Source organism: Phocoena phocoena, chromosome 2 (assembly GCF_963924675.1).
Source record: "Phocoena phocoena chromosome 2, mPhoPho1.1, whole genome shotgun sequence".
NCBI classification, from domain to species: domain Eukaryota; kingdom Metazoa; phylum Chordata; class Mammalia; order Artiodactyla; family Phocoenidae; genus Phocoena; species Phocoena phocoena.
The window spans coordinates 173282307-173308129 of NC_089220.1; the positions used below are offsets into that span (position 1 = coordinate 173282307).

The 25823-nt window shown below is 37.8% G+C and overlaps 1 protein-coding gene across 1 annotated transcript in view; it reads left to right on the plus strand.

The window, feature by feature from the left end:
• The window catches only part of MRC1 (mannose receptor C-type 1), a 96475-nt gene that overhangs the window by 66238 nt on the left and 4414 nt on the right, over window positions 1–25823 (plus strand). The window contains exons 20-26 of the mRNA XM_065872619.1: window positions 328–470; window positions 1314–1428; window positions 5851–6017; window positions 8792–8894; window positions 12550–12782; window positions 14975–15140; window positions 15991–16140. Of these exons, the coding sequence (XP_065728691.1) occupies window positions 328–470; window positions 1314–1428; window positions 5851–6017; window positions 8792–8894; window positions 12550–12782; window positions 14975–15140; window positions 15991–16140 (1077 nt within the window). The remainder of the gene's footprint in view (window positions 1–327; window positions 471–1313; window positions 1429–5850; window positions 6018–8791; window positions 8895–12549; window positions 12783–14974; window positions 15141–15990; window positions 16141–25823) is intronic.

Here is a 25823-nt window from a genome sequence, read left to right on the forward strand (position 1 = left end):
AGGTTGCTTCCATGTCTTGGCTATTATAAATGAAACACATTTTAAAAAGTGTTTTTAACTCCTATATATAAAATAGATAAACCACAAGGACGTACTGTATGGCACAGAAAACTGTATTCAATATCTTGTAATAACCTATAATGGAAAAGAATTTGATATATATAACTGAGTCACTGTGCTTTACACCCAAAACTAACACAACATTGTAAATCAACTGTACTTCAATACAAAGGTGGTTTTTGTAAAAAAGTGTTTTTAAAAAAGTTTTTTTAAAAAACAGTGTTTTTAAGCATGTAAATCTAACTTAACTGTTCTGTTCTTTGTCAGGGTTCTGGAATGATATTAACTGTGGTTTTCCAAATGCCTTCATTTGTCAACGCCATAATAGTAGTATCAATGCCACGGCTCTCCCTGCCACACCCTCGGTCCCAGGAGGTTGTAAGGAAGGTTGGAATTTTTATAATTACAAGGTACTAAGAAAACTTAGTTGTAGTCACGTCACTGACTAGTGTGGAGAGTAGCAATGCAAATCTTTCAGCTGCAAGTTAATGTTTGCTTGCCTCATCACTTTAAAAATTTTAGGCAAGAATATGTGGAAATTCCATGTTAAATTCTCTGTGGGAATTGATAGTAGACTTGACGGTATTACCCAAATAGTCATGCCCTTTGTCCCGAGAAAAAACTTTGCAAAGAAAGCTGATGGGTAATAAAACTAACAATTTTTTTTTTTTTTTTGCATTATGCGGGCCTCTCACTTCTGTGGCCTCTCCCACTGCGGAGCACAGGCTCCGGATGCGCAGGCCCAGCGGCCATGGCTTACGGGCCCAGCCGCTCCGTAGCATGTGGGATCTTCCCGGACCGGGGCACGAACCCACGTCCCCTGCATCGGCAGGCGGACTCTCAACCACTGCGCCACCAGGGAAGCCCCTAAAACTAACAATTTTTTTTCCTTTATTTTATTTTATTTTTTTTTTTTGCGGTACGCAGGCCTCTCACTGTTGTGGCCTCTCCCGTTGTGGAGCACAGGCTCCGGACACTCAGGCTCAGCGGCCATGGCTCACGGGCCCAGCCGCTCCACGGCATGTGGGATCCTCCCGGACCAGGGCACCAACCCATCTCCCCTGCATCGGCAGGCGGACTCCCAACCACTGCGCCACCACGGAAGCCCTAAAACTAACAATTTTTTTGCATTTCTATTTGGTTGTGAGCAAATGTATATTTAGCTCTAATCTTCATGGATCATTTTGATTTCTGTAGAGCAAATATTGTTATCTTTATCTAATCCCTATGATTTTTTTCTCCTTCCATCCGAGTGTTTCAAAATCTTTGGATTTGTTGAAGAAGAAAGAAAAAATTGGCAAGAGGCACGAAAAGCTTGCATAGGATTTGGAGGAAATCTGGTGTCCATACACAATGAAAAAGAGCAAGGTGTGTGGGCCATTTTACAGTCAGTGATGCACATAAATATGTAACTTTTCCCCCTAAAACGGTAGAATGTTGCTTATAGTAAATGAATTTTTGGTGTTCCAGAGTAAAGACTAGGAAGGGAAAACAAGCACATGTTGGGAGCTATTTTATTAGCTGTAGGCCTTATGCTGAGTGTTTTACATGTAAGTTGCCTTTCCATTTTCCTAACAGGTCTATGAAGCAGGAATCATTAGTCCCTTGTGAATGAGGAAATGTGCTCAGGGAGCCTTAGATCAGGGAGCTTACAGGGCAAGGGGTAGGACTGGGAATCAAACTGGGTCTTCCAGCTTCAATTCCATCTGTTTCTGCCAAACCAGTTTTTTCACCAAAGAGTCAAAGAAGAAGAGTAGTTCCAGGAATAAAATTAGAAATTGCTCATTTTCCATTTACTGCTCTTCTAGTCACTTGATATAGAATTTATAATGCAATAAAACTAATTTTTCAATATGAACTTTGAACAAATTGAGAAAATAAATTTGATAAAACATAAGGATAAGCCAGAGCTTTGAAGGACAGGATGAAGAAACACACCACTTACATACAGCAGATTGTAAAATTCATTATATTGTGGTCAAGAGAAAGGTACTTGACCCCTTTCACATGGTCTTTTTGGGGCCACCGTACTGGAAGTAGACATTAGGTTAAATTAGTTACTTTAAAAATGATGTTGACCAACTGCGGGCCTTTCAGATGACAGCAGCTAAACTGATGAAGGTTTGGAAACCACAGCCAGCAGCCAGTGAGGACGGTTTGAAAGACACTAGGTTTCAACAGCCTGGAAAAGAGGATGTGAACTTTGAAGGATCGTCCCACTAAAGAAGGAAGACTTAGAACCCATGAGTGGCAGTTACAGGGAAACAAATGTAGGCTCAAAATTAGGTTATTCTAACAGTTAGAACTAATTGGATGGGATGCTTCGTGAGTTCTTTTAAAGGGCTGTGAAAATGCTTTTGTTGGAAGGTACTGAAATGGGTGCTGCAGAGTTACATATGTTGACTGGTATGTAGCATGGAAGATGCCCAATACATATTTGTTGTGTGTAGGAATTTAGGCGATGTCGTTGGGGAAAAATGTAGACTGGATGATTTCTAAGTTCCCTTTTGGTTCTGAGGTTCTTTGACTTCCAAAATCATTTATTGGGAAAAAATGATATACCTCAAAAAAGATAAGAAAGAAGAGAGACCTTGGAACGCTGTGTGGCGCTCTCCTAAGTGTTAATTTCACTCCATAAATGCTACCATGTGCTTTCTTGGAACACATTCTTCAGTAAATCAACCAGGCTTTCACTGAGAACCTTTGACAAGTTCAGCAGCTTGCCAGACACTGAAAGAAAAGTGTCAAACCATAGCACACAATAAAAAAAATTCAGGGATATAATACTCACATTTCTCTAACTGGTCTACCACATTCTGGGCTTAGCTGCCCAGCAGAGAAGCACAATAACTGATTCCCTCTCTTAACCACAAAGAGCTGATTCTTGCCATAACAAAATTAGAACCTGGGTCATAGAGATGTGCAGAAGGGAACAATTTTCAGATAAACTAACATTATTCCTGGCAACACAGGCACACGCTGTTGAATTCTTTTTGTGGTTCTTGGCAGAAAACAAGTCAGTGTTGAAATATTGGCAGGTAGAGCTTTTCCACATTTCATTTCAAGTTGGGGATAAGGCAAGAGTTATGATCTTATTTAGGAAATAAAAAAAAACCAAAGTAAATATCTACCCATGCTCTTTTCTTTCTGAAAAATATTATAAGAAATTTCTTTTCTTTCTTTTTTTTTTACTTTGAGTTAATTGAGAAATAAGCAAATCTCTGAGCAGTGTAGTGGTGTCTATTACTCTGCCGAAGAGTAAGCATGTAGCAATGACCCTTCCGTGGAACTGTTTGTTCATGAATAAACAGATAATATCTGTGGCCTTCTTTCTATTTTACATTTTCTATTAGTAACCCAAGTGCTTAGTCATTTGGTTTCCTATTTGCATTCAGGAGTCGTGTTTAAGCAGAGTTTGGAAATTGTCCCGTAGAGTCCGTGCTCATTCACTCGGTCCCATCTAGTGTCCTTGGTGTCCACAGCTCCTGGCAGGTGAGGTTGCTGGCCTCAGAAGGCGGCTGCCATGGTGTGGCAGGCATGGGGATGGGCTGCTGGAGAAGGAATGGGGAACATGTACATTTAAGCCTTTTAGAGTTTCTGGATATTTGCCACAATCCTGTCTGCCACAGAATTGATAAAGAAGCAAGAGGCCATATTTGTCCTGCTTTCTCTGAATTTCTCTCCCAGTGATGTGAGCACTTAGCACCAGGATGCCCCCTGGGTCCAAGCATGCGCAGTGGATGTGGATGGCTGCTGACCGCTTAGGGACTGGCTGTCCTGGAGGAGTTCCATTTGGGTAGCTCTTTTGGTTTGTCAGTCCAAGGTGGTGATCATTTGACAGCCTAATGCTTTTTCGTTTTGACAAATAGTTTTTATTTTCAGAACTTTTTAAGGTTAAGAGTTCTCTTTGGCCCCTAGTTATTATTATGTTGGCCAAAAAGTTCGTTCGGGTTTTTCCATAACATCCTTTTTTTTTCTAATCTCCATGCCTTTTTTTTTAAAAAAACATCTTTATTGCAGTATAATTGCTTTACAATGGTGTGTTAGTTTCTGCTTTATAACAAAGTAAATCAGTTATACATATGTTCCCATATCTCTTCCCTCTTGCATCTCCCTCCCTCCCACCCTCCCTCTCCCACCCTCTAGGTGGTCACAAAGCACCGAGCTGATCTCCCTGTGCTATGCGGCTGTTTCCCACTAGCCATCTACTTTACGTTTGGTAGTGTATATATGTCCAAGCCACTCTCTCACTTCGTCCCACCTCACCCTTCCCCCTCCCCATATCCTCAAGTCCATTCTCTGGTAGGTCTGCGTCTTTATTCCTGTCTTGCCCCTGGGTTCTTCATGACCTTTTTTTTTTTTTTTTAGATTCCATATATATGTGTTAGCATATGGTATTTGTTTTTCTCTTTCTGACTTACTTCACTCTGTATGACAGACTCTAGGTCCATCCACCTCACTACAAATATCTCAATTTCATTTCTTTTTATGGCTAAGTAATATTCCATTGTATATATGTGCCACATCTTCTTTATCCATTCATCCGATGATGGGCACTTAGGTTGCTTCCATATCCTGGCTATTGTAAATAGAGCTGCAATGAACATTTTGGTACATGACTCTTTTTGAATTATGGTTTTCTCAGGGTATATGCCCAGTAGTGGGATTGCTGGGTCATATGGTAGTTCTATTTGTAGTTTTTTAAGGGACCTCCATACTGTTCTCCATAGTGACTGTATCAATTTACATTCCCACCAACAGTGCAAGAGGGTTCCCTTTTCTCCACACCCTCTCCAGCATTTATTGTTTCTAGATTTTTTGATGATGGCCATTCTGACCGGTGTGAGATTATATCTCATGGTAGTTTTGATTTGCATTTCTCTAATGATTAGTGATGTTGAGCATCCTTTCATGTGTTTGTTGGCAGTCTGTATATCTTCTTTGGAGAAATGTCTATTTAGGTCTTCTGCCCATTTTTGGATTGGGTTGTTTGTTTTTTTGTTATTGAGCTGCATGAGTGGCTTGTAAATTTTGGAGATTAATCCTTTGTCAGTTGCTTCATTTGCAAATATTTTCTCCCATTCTGAGGGTTGTCTTTTGGTCTTGTTTATGGTTTCCTTTGCTGTGCAAAAGCTTTGAAGTTTCATTAGGTCCCATTTGTTTATTTTTGGTTTTATTTCCATTTCTCTAGGAGGTGGGTCAAAAAGGATCTTGCTATGATGTATGTCATAGAGTGTTCTGCCTATGTTTTCCTCTAAGAGTTTGATAGTGTCTGGCCTTACATTTAGGTCTTTAATCCATTTTAGAAGAACCTGAGCGAACTTTTTGGCCAACCCAGTATAATCAGGTTATCTTATTTATAGAAACAGGACACGTGCTAACTAGTACAGGATGACCGTGCGTGAATTAGAAAAATGTACCTCTTAGTGCAGGATGGTAGGCAGCCATAACCCAGATCTGGGTGTACAAAATGGAGGGTGGGGCGTAGGGTGGATTTCAGCCTCCCCGGCCCCAGCACCCCAGGGTCCTTGGGTAGGGCACAACCTATACAGCTATCTGCAGTGACCCAGATAATACCTAGACTTTTCTTATGAGAAACAAAGTCCAAAGTTGACGTGATAACATGCTGCTCAGGTCAGAATGTGTTTGTTTTCATGGTAAGTGCTTTTAAATGATAATAAAGACATTAATCACATGCTCGGTATTTATAAATTCATGTATTCTGAGTATTTTTGATATTGGAGTCTTTCCCCTCAAAGTTCACAATGATCTTGTGAAACTTTCTTTCAGCATTCCTTACGTATCATATGAAAAACTCCACTTTTCACGCCTGGACTGGGCTGAACGATGTCAATTCAGAGCACACGTTCCTTTGGACGGATGGCCGAGGAGTGCATTACACAAACTGGGGGAAAGGTTACCCTGGTGGGAGAAGGAGTAGTCTTTCTTTTGAAGATGTAAATATCGCTTTCCGTCACCTCTCCATACACTGTCGGTTTGCTTCAGGTCGACGTATTAGTGGTTAATCTTCTGTGAAAAATTCTGCCAGAGTACTCCTGGATCCGATTCATGCTTGCACATTTTAACTGTTTCGGACTGAGCCAGCCTTGAAGGGAGGGTTATACATTCAGTTAAGAACTCTTCATCTTTGGGTTGGGGGTGGGAGGACATAGACGGTGATGGTAGCGAGGAATAGGGAAAGCCAGCTCCAGTATGGGCCCAGGCTGTCGTCAGCACGTACGCTTGAACCCAGAGTTAGCAATGTTCTTTGCATCAGCTACCCCTAAACTCTTGAAACTGTCGTAGTATTTGGGGTGTAGTTCTGCAAGCTCCTACTGCTTCTAAAGTTATCCTCGTCGTCATCGTCGTGATGGAGCTACTGTTTGCAGAGTGCTAATTAAGTGTCAAACACGCTGCTAAGTGCCAAGTGCATTAACCTAAGAGACAGACAATTGCTTCTTTTTCTAAAAAAATTTTTAATTTTTTAAATTTATATTTTAACATCCTTATTGGAGTATAATTGCTTTACATTGTTGTGTTAGTTGCCACTGTATAACAAAGTGAATCAGCTATACGCATACGTATATCCCCATATCTCCTCCCTCTTGCGTCTCCCTCCCACCCTCCCTATCCCACCCCTCTAGGTGGTCACAAAGCACCGAGCTGATCTCCCTGTGCTGTGCGGCTGTTTCCCACTAGCTATCTGTTTTACATTTGGTAGTGTATATATGTCAGTGCCATTCTCTCACTTCGTCCCAGCTTACCCTTCCCCCTCCCAATATCCTCAAGTCCATTCTCTATGTCTGTCTTTATTCCTGTCCTGCCCCTAGGTTCTTCATGACCATTTTTTTTTTTTAGATTCCATATATATGTGTTAGCATAGGGTATTTGTTTTTCTCTTTCTGACTTAACTTCACTCTGTATGACAGACTCTAGGTCCATCCACCTCACTACAAATAACTCAATTTCGTTTCTTTTTATGGCTGAGTAATATTCCATTGTATATATGTGCCTCATCTTCTTTATCCATTCATCTGTCGATGGACACTTCAGTTGCTTCCACGTCCTGGCTGTTGTAAATAGAGCTTCAATGAATATTGTGGTACATGACAATTGCTTCTTTATTTCACTGTTTTTTATCTTATATCATTGAAGCCGACTAAGCAGTGTTAAACACCACACTAGGCATTGTGGGATCCATGAAGGCACATAAGATTTTATTCTACCTTGAAGAAGCTTCCACCTAAGCTAGACCCCAAGTCTTCTACAAGAAAGACGAGAGGAACAAAATGAAAGTGTGTAATGAGAAGATCAGCTATAAAGCGTGATAGTTAGGAGGAAAGAAACTCACCATGGGATGTAGTGATCGAATCAGGCAGCACGTATCTGTGGGGCTCTTCATTTGATGGAAAGAAGGCATGTGAAGAAGAATGTGGGTCTTCTTCCCAAGAAGTTTAAAACATCATGATTAGGGAGTCATGGCAAGAGGCTGGGGAAGGTTGTGTTAAGTGGGAAAGGTGAATAAAGTCTTTAAGAAAAAGGCACAAGATGGGTTTGGGTGGAAGTAAAGAGCTTTAAATATAGTAGGAGTGTCATGCAGAAAAGAAATAGGCATCAACTTTAGAACATGGAAAGCAGAATTCAGAGAAATTTAGATGCCCTAAGAAAGAGTTTGGACTTTGTCAGATAGGCAGCAAAAAAAAAAAAAAAAAAGGTTTGAGCAGAAAAACGATCTCATCAAGATGGCATCTTGATGATAATTAATGTGGTAGCTATGTGTAGGGTAGATATATTCTGGTTGTGGGTAAGTGACTTTCGGGGGAGAAATTCTTTCAATCCTTATTACATAAATGAGGGCTGAAAAGTAGACTGGAGTGAGATAGGGTTTGCTTAGAAAGATTTCCTGGATGAGTGGTAAATTTCATTAAAAAAAATTCAATGTTGCACAAGTTTTTTGTTTTTAGAACATAATGAAAAGGAGAAACAACAGAAACAAACAAAATCTGTAAACTCACCTTCCAGGAAAAAAACAACAACACTGTTTTGTTGGTTTTATTCCTAGATTTTTTTCTTAGCGTGTGTAAAAATATAAAGTTTGTATTCCACAAAACTGGAATCAAAACACATATATTGTGTTGTTACAATTTCAGGACTTATAAAATCAAGAGGATTAAATGTAGTTTGATAAAGGGAGTGGGAGAGAAATGTTCACGTGAGTTGTGTAGTGGAAACATGCTTGTTCTGTGTAGGTTTCCTGGTTTAGAGCAGAGATGCTGAGCCAGGATAATGAAAGATAAGAATAGCTAAGAAGGGGTATGGGAATGAGCAGAGAATCTTTGAAATGTACGTTAGGGGTTCCTGATAGTTGAGGCTCATGGGATAATGAGGCTGGAGGCTGAGAAGATGTCTCTGGCCCTGGTGAAAGCTGTGGTAGCTTTCAGGGAATTAATGAGATTTCTGACAGCAGCGTTTCTCAGAACCAGCTCCAAAGTTTATCCAACTCTGCTTAATTTTCAGTTAAAATAGCAAGGGTTCAGTGAGGGATCTGCATGGAAGTTGGCCAGTACCATGGAAAGTAGGGATGAATTAAACATGCTGTAGATGAATTAGGGCTCTCCTTAAATTTGGAGGTTCGGGATAAAGGATTTTTTTCTTTTACTTATTAATGAATTGGTTTAAATAATTATCCATCCACATTTGGCTTTTTTTTTTCTTCTCCATGAATATACAGGCTGACTGTGTTCTTATTATCGGAGGGAAGTCAAGGGACGCAGGAAAATGGATGGATGACACCTGTGACAGTAAGCGAGGTTATATATGCCGTACACCTCCCGGTAAGTCCTACCGGACCACGCTGGGCTGGAAGAGGTGGGGTTTTTCCATACTTTTTAAAAAGTGACATTCTTCTCAATTTTGCTGTGTGCCTTAAACTGCTCTAAAAAAATTAAGTTTTGTTTTTAAAAAGTGACCCTTCCCTTGCACATCAACACGTTGTTTTTAAAAAACTTTTTTAATTAAATAATTAAAAAAATTTTTTTTTGGCCGTGCCGTGTGGCATGTGGAATATTAGTTCCCCGACGAAGGATCGAACCTGCCCCCCCTGCAGTGGAAACACGGAGTCTTAATCACTGGACCGCCAGGGAAGTCCCCATCAACATGTTTATTTGATTCTCACTTTCATCCATGGATGGCTGTGACAGACAAAAAGGATATTTTCCGTAATTTATTCATGAATGTGCCCCCTCATCCATTACCAGAAAGTTTGCACAGGTTAAACTAGAGGTTGAAACTTTTTCTAATTTTGTTAGAAATTTGGGATGCTTGCTTACCTCTACCTTAAAAGAAAAAAATGTCAGAGTAGGGATACCTCACTTCAATTTGTGTAATTTGAGAACCATTGCCCCAAAACACCCTATATGCCTCATTACTTGTTATATATTCTGTGTCCCTAAAAATGTAGATGTCTTATTTGTGGTCCTTTTTTCATCTTAGGAAGCCTAACTATGGTGCAAGGAAAATAAAACAGATATGTGGATATCGACCGAGAATCAAGATTATGGTCTTGTGCATTTTAGTTTCGAGTGAAATTAGAATAGAAACATCTGGCTAGATAAGAAGAGGTTCAGAAAATAAAAGATGAGAGATGAGGGTTGAAGTTGAGGTGGGTTGCTGTCACCCTGAGCAGAGCTCTCAGAGGAGCTTGAATTAGAAGCTACTTGATCTCCCGGATCTAACAAATTTTTCTATACTTTCTGGGGAATCAGGGAACTGATATCAATTTCTGACAATGACTGAAAATCACTGAAGATATTTTCAGATGATTGCAAAGTCCTGCAGGAATTCTAACCTCCTGTTGATCCAAAAGAAGGTCCAGGCCATGCCGCTTTTCTCTCTCTGCTACACCCTTCGAGCACCAGAATCTTAGGCCACTGGTAATGCATCTGTGCTTCCACACTTTGGGGAAAGAGGGGAGTCCCCTTCCAGGAGGGAACGATGATTCCTAAACTTGTATAAAATCTTCTTTTTCTTCTTCCTGTAAACACAAGGGATAGAATATTTGCTGCCAACAAAAGATATTTTGACAATTTTTAATGACGTAGGTTTCAGGAAAGGTCGACAGTGTTAAGTGAAAAAGGCAGAATATGAAATTTTGTAGACTACTGATGATGCAAAAAACACTTTGAACCCCCTTAAAAAAAAAGAACAAGAAGGCGATGGAAATGCATCAAAATAGGAATAGTGGATATGTTTGCATCGTGGGATTAAGACCTTTAGTTCCTTCACTGTACTATTGTATTTTTCTTCATTTATCAAAAACTCTCTTTCTAATGCTCTCTCTCTATGTATGTATATTTGCATTTATATTATATATAATATGTCTATACATCTATATCTCTCTATATATATAACAATTACGAGGAAACACTAAAATATTGATGTGGTTAGATTCTAAGTAATTTTTTCTCATTTTTATGCTTTTCTATATTTTCTAAAATTTCAACAAAGAATGTGTGTTCAGTATTTTTTTAAAGCAGTGTTGTTTTCAGGAAGTCCCTGGTGGTCCAGTGTTTAGGACTCAGGGCTTTCACTGCTGGGGCCTGGGTTTGATCCCTGGTTGGGGAATTAAGATCCCGCCATCTGTGCAGCGTGGCCAAAAGAATAAAATTAAATAAATAAAAAGTAAAACAGTGTTGCTTTTATTCATATATATGAGTACGTATGAATGAATATATATGAATTCATGTAAATATATAAAGATACCTAAATAAAAACGTGAATGAATACATATGAATATAAAACACTTAAGAACAATCCCTTGATGAAATTTTAGAAAAGCATAAAGAGAAAAAATTACCCATAATCTAACCACCTGAAAGTAACCTCTCAGTGATTTAGTTTTTTCCTTATCATTTTTTCCATGAGTGTTTTAATAAACAAGCTAATTGGATAAATGAGCTAATTTCCTGGCTGCGTATAGCCTTTGGTGAAGCTTCTTAAAGCTTTATCTCAAGCTTCATTGGGCACTTTTAGCAGTCCAAAACTTTTCCCATGTTGTTAAGACAAACCCAGCTCTCTCCAAGCTGGGAAACGATGAGACTGTTTACTTCCTACTGGCTGTAACAAGTAAGGATCCGGGGCTGGGTCTCTTGGTTTAATGCTATTCTATCAACACACGGTGGCAGCAACAGCAGAAGAAAGGGGAGGCTGCCCTCCTTGCTGAATTAAAATTGTTGCCTTACCAGATTCTTCAAAAGAAAGTTTGGCATTCTTGGAGTGACAGAACAAGGCACATGGTGGGTTGGGTTGGTATGCAGTGGAACAGGTTGGAGAATTGGCCAAGACAACATCAGTAGGCAGGGACATCTAGAACCCTAGACTAGGGGTTGGCAGCCTTTTTCTGTAAGAGACAGATTATAAACATTGCAGGCTTTGTAGACCATGAAGTTTTTGTTGCAATGACTCAACTCTGCTGTGATCGCACACAATCATAGACAGTATGTAAACAAATGAGCGTGGCCGAGTTCCAGGGAAACTTTACGGACACAAATTTGAATTTCATGTATTGTTTACATGTCACAAAATCTTTTTCATTGTTTTTTTTTCCCCAACCGTTTAAAAACTCATGGGCTACAAAAACAGACAACAGGCCAGATTTCAACCTCTGGGTGTCATCCGCTGACCTCTGTTCTGCCCTAAGGCATCAGCTAAGGCGCCCAGAAACAAGATTTTTTGGGGTCTTGACAGTAAGTGGCCCAAAGTATGGGTGGGTCTAGAGCAGTTATTAGAAACGCATGCTGAGAGATTGAGGAGGAAAGATCAGAAAGCCAGAGTGACACCAGCTTGCAAAGGCTTCAGTTTGGATAAGATATGGGGCTCACATGGGAAATCATCATAAGATTAAAGCTTGATCCTGAGATCAAGGTTAAATGAAGTGGAAACTGTTATATGGCTTCATTCCAGACCATAAACCAATTTCTTGAAGGTACATGATTCACAGATGAAGTCAAACAGATACAAATAGATGCAAATTCATGGGTGGAATGGAACAGAGTCGGGTGGGGGGAGGGAAGGAGAGGAAGACTGTTCTTGACCTTAAAATTTGACCAAGATGGAAAAAAAAAAAGATTCGTGTCGACAGGATGATAGATGTTCTTTAATTTATGAGATTAAACTGTGGCGTGTCTTTCATCCAGATACTAGATCTCATAGTATTTGCAAGTCTTTTTGGTTTTATAGTTTAGAAACTTGATCGTGCATTTACCTTAATATTCTAAATAGCATTTGGAAATGACTTAATTCAATCAGGCATACTGATTAAAAAATAGAACTTTGTGTTCTGGTGTGAAACGGCTCATGAAAATATGTTTAACACCTGACAGTTTGAATTGTGCTGTTCAGATTCTTTTTAGGATGTGTGAGGTATAGAAGTCATGTACTGATGGCGCTCAGGTAATGTTTAATATTAATGGAAATAATTTTTTATTCCAGACCCTTCCTTGCCTAGTTCTCCAACAACAATTCCAACAGATGGCTTTATTAAATATGGCGAAAGTAGCTATTCACTCATGAAATTAAAGCTGCAGTGGCATGAAGCAGATGATTATTGCAAGCTTCACACTTCCCTGATTGCTAGCATTCTAGATCCCTATAGTAACGCATTTGCATGGATGCAGATGCAAACACTGAATGAACCTGTGTGGATCGCCCTGAACAGTAACTTGGTAAGATGCTGGAAACATGTGCGACTTGACATGATTGATAAATTGTGATTGAATATGATTCTCTTCTGTTCATTCTGTTGAATACTTGTTGTGTGTAAAAACCTGCTGGGCTTTGGAAATGATACTGACATGTGCAAGACCCAATCTCTCTAGGACCCAGTGCAAGGATCTAGCAAGTTAGTGATGTTATGTCAGAAATCGAACTAAGACTTACCTAACTGATAAGTATTATTTTTACTTTCCTTAGGTTTTTAATATACAGTGTTACTGTATATTTTGAGTATGAAAATTAAGTTCTGCACCTAAACAGTTTTATTTATTAACTTATTTCTTTCTAGTGTCATGATTACAACTATGCCATAGGAATTAAGAAAGCGTCAGGGGCGTAGTTCCTGGGCGATGAGGATATTCCTTATTTTTTGTGGAAAGCCATTCTGGAGTTGCTATCTGTCCTGAAGCTGTGCAGCTTCCATCCGTGTGTGACAGATTTCATTGCAGTCAATTCCCTGTATTCCATAACAGAGAAGGAAGGTTGGCAAAAGATGGTGTAGAGTGAGGGCTGAGACACAGAACTAAGAGTGGTGTGGGAGTTGCCAAAACTTTCCTAAAATGAGTCTTCTCTGATGCCAGGGGATCCATCTATCCTCCATCCATCCATACATCCATCTAACTAGTCAATCAGCAAACTTCCTAGTACAGTAAATAGAGATGTCAACAAGTAATCAAGAGATATAATACAGTGTCAAAGAGAGGTATATACAAAGTGCTGGGAGAGGAGAGAAAAGCGATCATTTGTGCAAGGGGAGAGGACCAACAGGGCTTCTCTGAGAAAGTCAAACTTTACAGATGTGGTCTAGGATGGTGGCTCATAAGGAAGGAGTACCAAGAAGAAGTAAAAGGAGACAAGGGGGTATAGCTGGAAAGGAGACTGGTGCCAGACTTTGTAGAGCTTCTTCCACCATATGATGCAGAGGCCAACATTTACACTTCTTGCAATGAGTATTTCCCAAGTAGGTTAGTAAACATTTAAAAGTAAGTAGTTACACAATGATTTCTGTGTTTAATCTTAAGCACGGCATTTTTACTTCTATGTTGAATCTATTTTTAGTAACTAATTCTCTTGATAATTCATATATTTTCTTCTCACAAATATGGTCCCAATTCTCTTACGAGTTTAAAATAGGCTTTTATTTATTGTTAGAAAGATTAAATAGCTTTCCATTATCTCAACATTTATAGCTAAAACAATACTGTTGTATTTATTACATCTATGGAGTTAATGATTATGCCAGCGTTATTTGATTAAATATGGTAGAATACTACAAAATTCTAACTCGAGATTATGCATGCTTTTGATTTTGTCCTTAAATCTTTGGTAATTGCTTTGGTGAATTAAATAATGCAGTTAAAAAGGGGACAGCTGTTTGAATGGTTGAAAAATTCACTTATCTCCGATTAAAGTTATACAGCATCTGTTGTGAGGTTTTACCTGTAAAATTTCTTTTAGACTGTCAAAAGAACATTATGGATAAGTAGTCTTTTTGTCAATTAATTTGTATGTGACCATAAATTTGCCCAAATAAATTTAATAAGAAGTATGCAAATTGAATAAAGCAATTATCTTTAAAAGATGCCATCAGATTCATTTTGGTTGAAAGACCACCTAACTGGAAGGTAAGAGGCCTAGGCTCCTCTCTTATCCAGCCGTGCCACCTTGCATAAGTCCTTTGTCGTTGGCCCTGTTTCAACAGCCAAACAGTAAGAAGATTAGAAAAGTGTTTCTCTCGGGTCCATGAGTGCAAGGAAAATGACTTAGTTTTTATTATCATTTCAACGATAATATAATACGTGTTTTATTTGTTCCAAAGGTAAAACCCCTCTTTTGCACTGAGGGCCTGCAAATAAAGAGAGTTTTCTAGAATAAGACATAGGTTTTTAAGTCTGTGTTTTTCAGAATAGCTTCCAACGATGCCTTCATGGGGAGCTTTAAGAAGTAGTTTTTTCTTTAAAAAGTCTGCATTTCCTGAATTTGATTTGGTAGAAAAAATTTATAATGTCCTTTTAATTCCCAAATGTTGAAGATTCTTTGTCAAATCACAGTCTTAAATATACTCTTTACTCCTTGCTGGGTTCTTTTGGTATTTTCTAAATGAAGCCAGGCTCCATGTTAATAGTTGTTTTTGTTCTTGCAGACCAATAATGAATATGTTTGGACCGATAAATGGAGGGTGAGATACACTAATTGGGCCAGCGATGAGCCCAGACTGAAGTCAGCGTGTGTTTATATGGATCTTGACGGCTATTGGAAGACAGCACGTTGCAATGAAAGTTTTTATTTTCTCTGCAAAAGATCAGACGGTAATTGAATCCACGAAAACAATCAAGGGGTTTGAAATTTTCTCAATAAGCTAATACAAACCACCGACGATATTCTTAAACAGTCACATGTTTGGGGGTGGCTTAAGGATAAGATAAAACATATTCCTTCACGTAACCAAAGACTGACCTGGCAATAAACAAATATATAGAGATCAAAATAACAGAGAGAGAAATTTGTCTTCATTGCTAGAGTTTATTTCCTCTTTATACATTTCTGAATTTTTATTATTGGGATAGGCCTCTGAAGCTGTGATGTCAGAGTCCTCAGGAAATGATGTTTACTTTTGATGTTGACAGCACAGCTATATCAAAATAATTTTATCAGAATATGTGTAGGTTCATCAGAGTCAGTGATGTTGCAGTGACACAGCCCTAGAATACAGTTATAGAGTCGGACAGTGGTAAAGTCCTAGAATTCTACCTATACCATCAATGTCAGTCATAGCTAAGAAGGTTTTATAAGGGCTAGGATCCTAGAAAAGGGAAAATGTCTAGAAGGAAGACTACCTTTGCAAATTATTTATGGTTGACCTTTTAGGGGAACTTATTAACGTCTTTGTAGGTATCTATAGGTCCTCATGCTTAATTATGAATGTGATTGACCACCGTTATACCATAGGACCTTCTGTGGAAATACATTTTATATGAAAAAAAATGATAAAGTAAAAAGAATACTCAATAATAGAAATGGCATATCCAAATGATTACCATTAGAGCTTAAAAAAAAATAATGATAGGCGATGAAAATTTCCTTAATGGCTGATATATTATTCTATGTACTAAAGAAACTTCAGGTCTTACTTTATTTGAAATGTCTTTTTATTAACAGAAATCCCTGCCACTGAACCTCCACAGCTGCCTGGTAGATGCCCCGAGTCAGAGCACACAGCGTGGATTCCTTTCCATGGTCACTGCTACTATATCGAGTCTTCATATACAAGGAACTGGGGCCAAGCTTCTCTGGAATGTCTTCGAATGGGTAAGTGCCACATTTACCGTCAGAAAATCCCACAATCATCTATTTAGAGTACCAGGATACTAGTAACACTGTATATTAAAAACCTAGGGAAAGTAAAATTACCTGTTTCTTTGTCTTAATAATTTATATTGTAACAGAAAGGTCAACATTATGCCCTCCAAATATAATTTCTAACGTTGTAGCCTCAAAAGGTGAAAGAATTTGGCAGAAAGCAGTGACTCGCTGAACAAGTCTTTCTGCCCTAATATTCTAAATTGTTAGGATTATTATTCAGTGTTGCGTTCATCTTTTATCACTGATCAGCTCAGGCTTCACAAGTGCCCAGGAACCATTTTGCTTTCCCATGAATAGAAAAGCATTTAGATCCGATTATCTTTGTGAATAAATACGAAACAAAACTCAAGTGACATGACATAGATGAACAATTTCCCTCCTGAAATAAAAATGTCAAATAAAGCGAACTTTTCAGGGTGCATTAAAAAATCTACTTAATTAAATCCCACTGAATACTTTACTGAATTACTTTGTGGCTAAATTCTGATTATGCCCTAAGTCAGGGCTCTTCATTCGACAGTGACGAGCAGGGGTTACATGCTCATTTCCTTCAGGTTCATTCAAAAGTCAGTCTGGAGTTTTCACTTCTTCTTACTTTTATGTTTAGTTTTTTTCTTCAGTTGTATTGAGGTGTAGCTGACATAAAATTGTAATACATTTAAAGTGTAAGAGATGATGATTTGATACACATATTTGTTGGGAAAGGATTCCTAACCGTCAAGTTAACATGACCATCACGTCACATATTTACCTTTTTGTGTGTGTGTGTGGTGGGAACACTTAAGTTCTAATCTCTTAGCAAATTTCAGTGATACCATACAGTATTATCAACTGTAGTCACTATATTATACATTAGTTCCTAAGACCTTATTTATCATATAACTGAAAGTTTGTACCCTTTTACCAGCATCTCTTTATGTCTCCCACCCCCCAACCCCCTGACAACCACTATTCTGCCCTCTGTTTCTGTGAGTTTGACTTTTAAATTCCACCTGTAAGTAATATCATGTAGTACTTGTCTGTCTCTGTCTGGCTCATTTCCTTAGAATAATGCCCTCTAGGTTAATCAATGCTGTTGCAAACGGCAGAATTTCCCTCTTTTTAAAGGCTGAATAATATTCCATTGTATATACATACTACATTTTCTTAATCATTCATCTGTTGATGGACACTTAGGTTGTTTCCATGTCTTGGCTATAATAAATAATGCTGCAATGAACATGGGGTGCAGCTATCTTTTCGAGATAGTGGTTTCATTTCCTTTGGATATATACCAAGAAGTGGGATTGCTGGATCATATGGTAGTCCTATTTTTAATTTTTTGAGGAACCTCCACACTGTTTTCCAAAAGGACTGTACCAATTTACATTCACACTAGCAGGGTTCCCTTTTCTCTTCATCCTCTGCATCATTTGTTATCTCTTATCTTTTTAATAATAGCTAGCCTAAACAAGTGTGAGGTGATATCTCATTGCGGTTTTGATTTGCATTTCCCTGATGATTAGTGATGTTGAGCACCTTTTCCTGTACTTCTTAGCCGTTTGTAAGTCTCCTTTGGAAAAAAAAAATCTGTTCAGGTCCTTTGCTCAATTTTTGAATTGGGTTATTTTTTTGCTATTGAGTTGTATAAGTTCCTTGTATATTTTAGATATTAAACCTCTATTAAGACATGTGGTTTGCAGAAAATTTCTCCCATTCAGGAGGTTGCATTTTCATTTTGCTAATGGTTTCCTTTGCTATGCAGAACCTTTTTAGGTTGATGTAGTCCCCTTTGTTTATTTTTGCTTTTTTTCCCTTTGCTGTTAGTGTCAAATACAAAAAGATTAATGTCGAGGAGTTTATTGCCTGTGTTTTCTTTTAGGATTTTTATGATTTCAGGTTTTACATTCAAGTCTTTAATCATTTTGAGTTGATTTTTCTGTATAGTGTTAGAGAGTGGACCAGTTGTATTCTATTGAATGTGGGTGTCCAGTTTTCTCAACACCATTTGCATGGAATAATTTTTTTTAATCCCTTCATTTTAAGCATATGTATGTCCTAAAGGTAGAATGAGTTTCTTGTAGCATATAGTTGTCTTGTGTTTTTTTGGGTTTTTTTTTTAATCTATTAAGCCACTCTATGTTTTTCGATAGGAGAATTTAGTCCATTTATATTTATAGTAATTATTTGTAGGTATGCACTTAATATTGCCATTTTGTTAATTGTTTTCTGTCTGTCCTGACCTTCTTTTGTTCCTTTCTTCCTCTCTGCTCACTTGCTTTGTGATTTGATGATTTCTCAGTAGTATTACTTAGATTCTTTTCCTTTTATTTTGTGTATCTACTATAGGTTTTATTGTGTGGTTATTGTGAAGATTACATGAAACATCTTAGAGTTATAACAGTGTATTTAAAGCTGATAACAACTTAACTTTGAATGTATGCAAACAGTCTGTATTTTTACATTCCCCCGACCTTTTATATTTTTGATGTCACAATTTACATCTTTTTATATTGTGTATACATTAACAAATTATTGTATTTATAGTTATTTTTTTTTAAGATGTTGGGGGTAGAAGTTTATTAATTAATTAATTAATTTTTGCTGTGTTGGGTCTTTGTTTCTGTGCGAGGGCTTTCTCTAGTTGTGGCGAGCGGGGGCCGCTCTTTATTGCTGTGCATGGGCCTCTCACTATTGCAGCCTCTCTTGTTGCAGAGCACAGGCTCCAGACACGCAGGCTCAGTAGTTGTGGTTCACGGGCCTAGTTGCTCCGCGGCATGTGGGATCCTCTCAGAACCTGTGTCCCCTGCATTAGCAGGCAGATTCTCAACCACTGTGCCACCAGGGAAGCCCTATAGTTATTTTTAATACTTTTGTCTTTTAACCTTTATACAACAGTTATAGGTGATTTACTTACCACCATTATAGTATCAGAATATTCTGGATTTTCCTATACATTTACCTTTACTGTTGAGTTTTATATTTTCAAACATTTTCATATTACTAATTAGTGTCCTTTCATTTTAGCTTGAAGAATTCCCCTTGACATTTCTTATAAGTCTGGTCTATTGGTGATGAACTCTTTCAGCTTTTGTTTGTCTTGAAAACTCTTTATCTCTCATTTAATTCTGAATGACAGCTTTGCTAGGTAGAGTATTCTTGGCTGGAAGCTTTTATCTCTAAGCACTTTAAATATATCTTCTCACTCCCTTCCAGCCTGCAAAGTTTCTCCTGAAAAATTTGTTTTGTCTTACAAGGGTTCCCTTTTATGTAACAAGTTGCTTTTCTTTTGCTGTTTTTAAGAATCTCTCTTTGTCTTTAATTTTTGACAATTTAATATAATGTGTCTCAGTGTTTGTCTCTTTATATTCATTATATTTGGTACTCCTTATGTATGCTTCCTGGATCTAGATGTCTGTTTCTTTCCCCAAGGTTAGGGAAATTATCAGCCATTAGTTCTTTGAATAAGCTTTCTGCCCCCATCTCTCTCTTCTCCTTGAATTCCTGTAATGTGTAGATTGATCCTCTTGCTGTTGTCTCATAAGTCCTTTAAGCTAGCTTGACTCTTCTTGATTCTTTTTTTCTTTTTGCTTCAGGATATATTTGACTGCCCTTTCTTTGAGTTTACTGTTTCTTTCTTCCAGTTTTCTAGTCTGCTGTTGAACACCTCTACTGAACTTTTCATTTAAGTTATTGTGTTCTTCAGCTTTGTGATTTCTCTTTGGTACGTTTTAATATTTTCTCTCTCTTTGTTGAAATTCTTACTTTGCTCATGCATTACTTTCCTGACCTCACTGAGTATCTTTATAGCTGTTATTCTGAACTCTCTATTGGGTAAATTACTTGTCTCTGTTTTATTAATATCAGTTTGGAGATGTATTTTGTTCTTTTGCTTGGAAGATATTTTGCTTTTGCTTTATTTTCCTTGACTCTCTGTGTTGGTTTCTGCACATTAGATAAAAGAGACACCTCTCCCAGTCTTGAGAGTGGTCTTGTGTGGGAGATGAACCTCATCAGTCAATCCAGCCCAAGTTCCTGTTTGTCACTCAAAACTCTATGGTTATACAAGCTGTTGTCTTTGTTTTTAGTGGCTCCCAGTGGTTGAGGGTGTGCCAATACCTGATGATATCCCAAAGGAGAGGATCACAGTTAGCACATAAAAGCAGACTGATTAGAATCTGGACCCTCAGGCACCCGGGAAAGTATATAAGCCAGGTGTGTGTCTAAGCTCCTTCCAGAGACCTGTTGGTGACCTGACTTTATCATTGTAGCAAGTTGGAGAAAGAAGGTGGCAGAAGGGCCCACCAGCTCCCCCAGGAGGATCACAGCTAGCCCCTTGCTGAATGCAAATTAGCAGCTGGACCCCCCAGGCAGCAGGTTGTAAAGTATACAGTCAGTCTCCTTCTAGGGAAAGACTGAGGGATGGGCATTTTTATCTGTTCCCTCTTAGCTGAGCCCTAGGAGAATAGCCATGGCAAGTGTTTGATGCCCATTAACAACTACTGCTTTATTTTCTGTGGTCCTATGGGTCTCGTGGCTGCAAACCCCGTTAGCTTCCAGAGTTAGGCATTTGGGGGGCCTATTCCTTCAAATAGAGGAACAGGAGCCTAAAAATTTGGGGTGCTAGATGTATGGTTGAAACCCTTCTCTATTCAGGGAGAAGCTGGCAATTAGGGGCTCCCTCCTGATTATACGGCACTGTGCCATGGGTGGGGTTTATGAAGAGAGTGTGTCTCAGCCTTTCCTACTCATTTAGATGTTTGTGTTTTCTCAGTTGCCCTATATGTAGGAGTCACTGAGTTTCTGGATTTTACTGATAGAATTGCTCTATGTGTAGGTGTTCACTGGTGTGTATGTGGGAGAAGGGAATTTCAGGAGACTTATATGTTGCCACAGGGAGTTTAAAAACTCCCTATGAGTTTTTACTTTAAATTCTGAGTCAGGAGAAGTCTACTTTGTCAGTTTTTGCTTCATGTATTTCGAGACTTTATTGTCCGGTGCATATGTGTCTATATTTGTCATATCTTCTTGATGAATTAAAACTTTGATCATTATAAAACATCCTTATTTGTCTCTAGTAACAATTTTTGTCTAAAAGTCTTTTGTCTAGTATCAGTATAGCCACTCCAGCTCTTCTTTATTTACTATTTGCATGGAATATCTTTTTCCATGCTTTTACTTTTAACATGTTTATGTTTTTGAATCTCAAATGTGTGTTTTGTAGATAAAATATAGTTGTATTATTTTAAAATTTATTTTTATTTTTTATTCATTTTGCCAATCTCTGTCTTTTGATTGGAGTACTTAATCCATTTACATTTAATGTAATTACTGATAAGGTAGGATTTATATCTGCCCTTTAATTTATTTTATATTTGTCTTATGTATTTTGGTTCCTCTGTTTATCCATTTCTACCCTCTTTAACATTAAATAGATAATCTCTAGTGTACCATTTTAATTTCCTTGTTATATTTTTTACTATGTGTTGTTTAGTTATTTTCTTAGTGGTTGCCCTGGGGATGATAAATAACATCTTAATATGCAACAATCTAGTTCAAATCAATATAAATTTAATTTCAATAGAGTACAAAATTTTGCTCTTATATAGCCCCTTTCCCTCTACAGTCCTTTGTGTTATTATTATCATAGAAATACATCTTTATACATTGTATGCCCATCAGCACAGATTTATAATTATTGTTTTATGCAGTTGTCCTTAAATCATATAAGATTAAACAAAAGTACAAACAAGAAATAAATTCGTACTGTCTTTTGTTTTTACCTATGTAGTTTCCTTTACTGGTGGTCTTTATTTCTTCATGTGGATTTAAGTTGTTGTCAACTATCTTTTTATTTTGGCCTGAAGGATTTTCTTTAGTATTTCTTGTAGAGTAGATCTGCTAGTGACAAATTCTCTCCATTTTTGTTTATCTAAGAATGTCTTTAAAGAAGATGTGGCACATATATACAATGGAATATTACTCAGCCATAAAAAGGAACGAAATTGAGTTATTTGTAGTGAGTTGGATGGACCTAGAATCTGTCCTACAGAGTGAAGTAAGTCAGAAGGAGAAAAACAAATACCGTATGCTAACACATATATATGGAATTTTAAAAAGCAGTGCTGATGAACCTAGTGGCAGGGCAGGAATTAAGATGCAGATGTAGAGAATGGACTTGAGGGAATGGGGGGGAGGGGAAGCAGGAATGAAGTGAGAGAGTAGCGTTGACATATATACACTAACAAATGTAAAATGGAAGGCTAGTGGGAAGCTGCTGCATAGCACAGGATGATCAGCTCAGTGCTTTGTGATGACCTAGAGGAATGGGATAGGGAAGGTGGGAGGGAGGCTCAAGAGAGAGGGGATATGGGGATATATGTATACATATGGCTGATTCACTTTGTTGTACAGCAGAAACGAACACAACATTGTAAAGCATTTATACCCCAATAAAGATGTTAAAAATAAAAAAGAATGTCAACTTTTCCTTTATTTTTGAAGGACAGTTTTGCTGGACAGAAAATTGTTGGTCAACAGTCATTTTCTTTCAGCCTTTTGAATATGTCATCCTACTGCCTTCTGGTCTCTGGGGTTTCTGATGAGAAAGAAGTGTTAATTATATTGAGAATCTCTTGGACATGATGAATCACTTCTCTCTTATTACTTTTAAGATTCTCTATCTTTGGATAGTTTGATTATGATGTGGAGCTTCTTGAGATTATCTTACTTGGATGTTGTTGAGCTTCCCGCATGTTTACATTAATGTTTTTCATCAACATTGGGAAGCTATTGGCCATTATTTCTTCAAGTATTCTTTCTGCCTCTTTATCTCATTCCTCTCCTAGGACTCCCATTATGTGTATCTTGATTTGACTGGTGATGTTCCAAATATCTTTGAGACTCTGTAAATTTTTCTTCTTTTTTTCCCTCATTAATTCAGACTGGATAATCTCAAGTTTGTTGATTATTGCTTTTGCTTAGTCAAACTCACTGTTAGGCCTCTCCAGTGAAGTTTTCCTTTCAATTATTATACTTTTTAACTCCAGAATTTTATTTCTTAAAAAACAACTTCTACCTTTTTATTAATAGTCTCTATTTGGTGAGCAATTGTCTCATACTTTCTTTTAGTTCTTTAGACAGTTTTTCCTCTAGTTCTTTAAGCATCTTTAAAACAGCTGATTTAAAAAGTCTTTGTCCAGTAAGTCAGAGGTGTGGCTGTTTCAGGAACAGTTTGTATTGACTGCTTCTTTTGCTGGTATGGGTCATACTTCCGTGTTTCTTTGCATTTCTTATAATTTTTTGTTGAAAAATGAATATTTAACTCTGGAAATAAATTTATTTCCACTCCACAAGGTTTGTTTTTGTTGCTGTTTGTTGTTATTTGCTTGTTTAGTAACTTTCCCTCATGAATTCTGTAAAGTTTTGTATTCTTTTTCAAGTGCGGTTACTGAAGTCTCTTGCCTACTTAGTTTAGTGGTCAGCTAATGATTGGGAACGTATTTCCTTAGTGCCTAGAACCAGAAAGTTCCCCAGGTTTTACTGAAGGGCTTGGTCTGAAGACATGCTTTCAACACTCATATAGGCAGTTAAAAACTCTGCCTTAGCCTTCACTTCCTGCTTGTGCAGACCCTCAGGGTCAGCCAGAGGTGAGAGTGTAGGGACTTTTCAGATCTTTCATGGGCATGCACATAGTCCTGGGCGTGTACACACCCCAGTGTGTGTCTGTGGCCTTCTAGGCTCCCAGGAATAGGTCAATGCTTCTTAAAGCTCCCTATGGACATTTTACTCCATAGTTTTTCCTTTTAGTTTTTTGGTTACCTTGTTGTTAACCTAAAATTGTTTCCCACACTGCTTCAGGCAGCTGTGATATTAGGTACTTGCCACTGTTAGTTTTTGACAAATACCCTCAAGGAAAAGGCTGTTTACATTGGATGAGCTCTGAGTCAGGTCAAATCAAGGCAAGTGAGGTTTTCCAGGGAAATGTCAGAGAGATCAAATAATGGAAATTCTTTGAGAAGGTGACTTAGAAAGAACCCCAGTCCCATTCTGACTTTCCCAGTGTCTTCCTGGCTTCTGGTTTTCACTGTGATTTTGAGGCCGTTGGTTTTTAACGCAGTCGCAGAGCTAGGGATAAAGCTATGGGATTAGGACAAGTTAAAACACCATGTAGCTTACTTTTCTTACTGAGAGTCAAGCATTTTCTTGAATAAATGCTTCCTGGATTGTTACAAGCTGCTGGTTAACTTTCAGGGTTCTGAAAAAGTTGATTTTGACAAATTTGTTAGTGTTCTTATTGCTTTTGTAGAGGAGAGGAGTTTCAGGGGTACTTACTCTGCCAGTCCTTATGATGTCACTTGAAACCTGCTTTATCTTAATTAAAAAAATGTTTTTCTTTCATGTTGCTGAGTATTTTTTTAAAAAAATCTTGCAGTGAATGTGTAGAAACTTCATTTTCAACTTTAGATAACTATATTTTCCTGTTAATGAATGATTTGCATTCATCAAAATATGTCACAAATATATTGAAATGGCTATTGTCTATGAAATATGTTTAATAATGGATTATGAAATTATGCAATGAAAACAGTCATCAAGAGAATAATCCACGACCCAGTAACATGGGGTGCAAGCATATGGTTAAGTATAGGTCCTCAAGGTCCAGATGCCTGGATCATGCCATGACTTTGCCCTCCTCTGTCATTAGGATCTTGGTAAATTACTTACCCTCTGGACTTTAGGTTCCTTATCTGTAAAATGGAGTAAAAGTACTACTAATGTAATAAGATTGTTGTAAAATTTTAGTGACATCATGCTTATAAAGTGCAAAGCAAAATGTCTGGCATAAACTGCTTAAATTATATTTTAAGTTGTTATTATTTAAAATTCTGTAATTTAACTATAAAATACAGTGCTGGCTCTGAATCAATCTTTGACTGGGTTGTCAATGCCATAGTCATCTAAGCAGTCTTCCTGTTTCCTCTCTCCTTTTTGTGCAGTCCTATACATAACAGCTGGATTAATACTCCTAGAGTGCATTGCATCATTCTGCTGCCTGAAAAAAACTGTGTTTTGTAATCACCACATTACCCTAAATACCAGTCTCCTACCGTCTGCAGTGAGACCTAGCCCAAGTCTTTTTTCACCCATTGACCAGATTCATCCAGCCAAACTGAACTATCTATTAACACTATTCATTTACCCCAATAATTGCCTTATCTATCTATCTGTCTACCTACCTACCTACCTACCTATCTGTTTCAAATCCTGTTATTAAAAACCAAATATGGAGAATTCCATGCATCTGTGAGCTATATCTGTTCATGAAGAAGCTCTATGCTTCCCTTTCTCTTCATCTTTTCTCTTATTCTTCCTCTTCCCGGAATTATTTTCTATCCTTTCTACTTGAAATATTATGCTCCCTAGTATCTTAAATTCTGTCTCCTCCATGCTCCCTTTTAGTTGCTTCCCCTAAAACAAATATTCTCCTAATACATTTTTTTATACTCTCAACTCATTACTACCCACTGAACCATAACCTTCTTAAACATTCTATGTCCTACTCATCGTTGTATATCCTGCAGTGAGTCGTTAAGTGCTTGTACACAAATGATGCTTAAAAAAATAATATTTTCAGAATGGAAACAAAG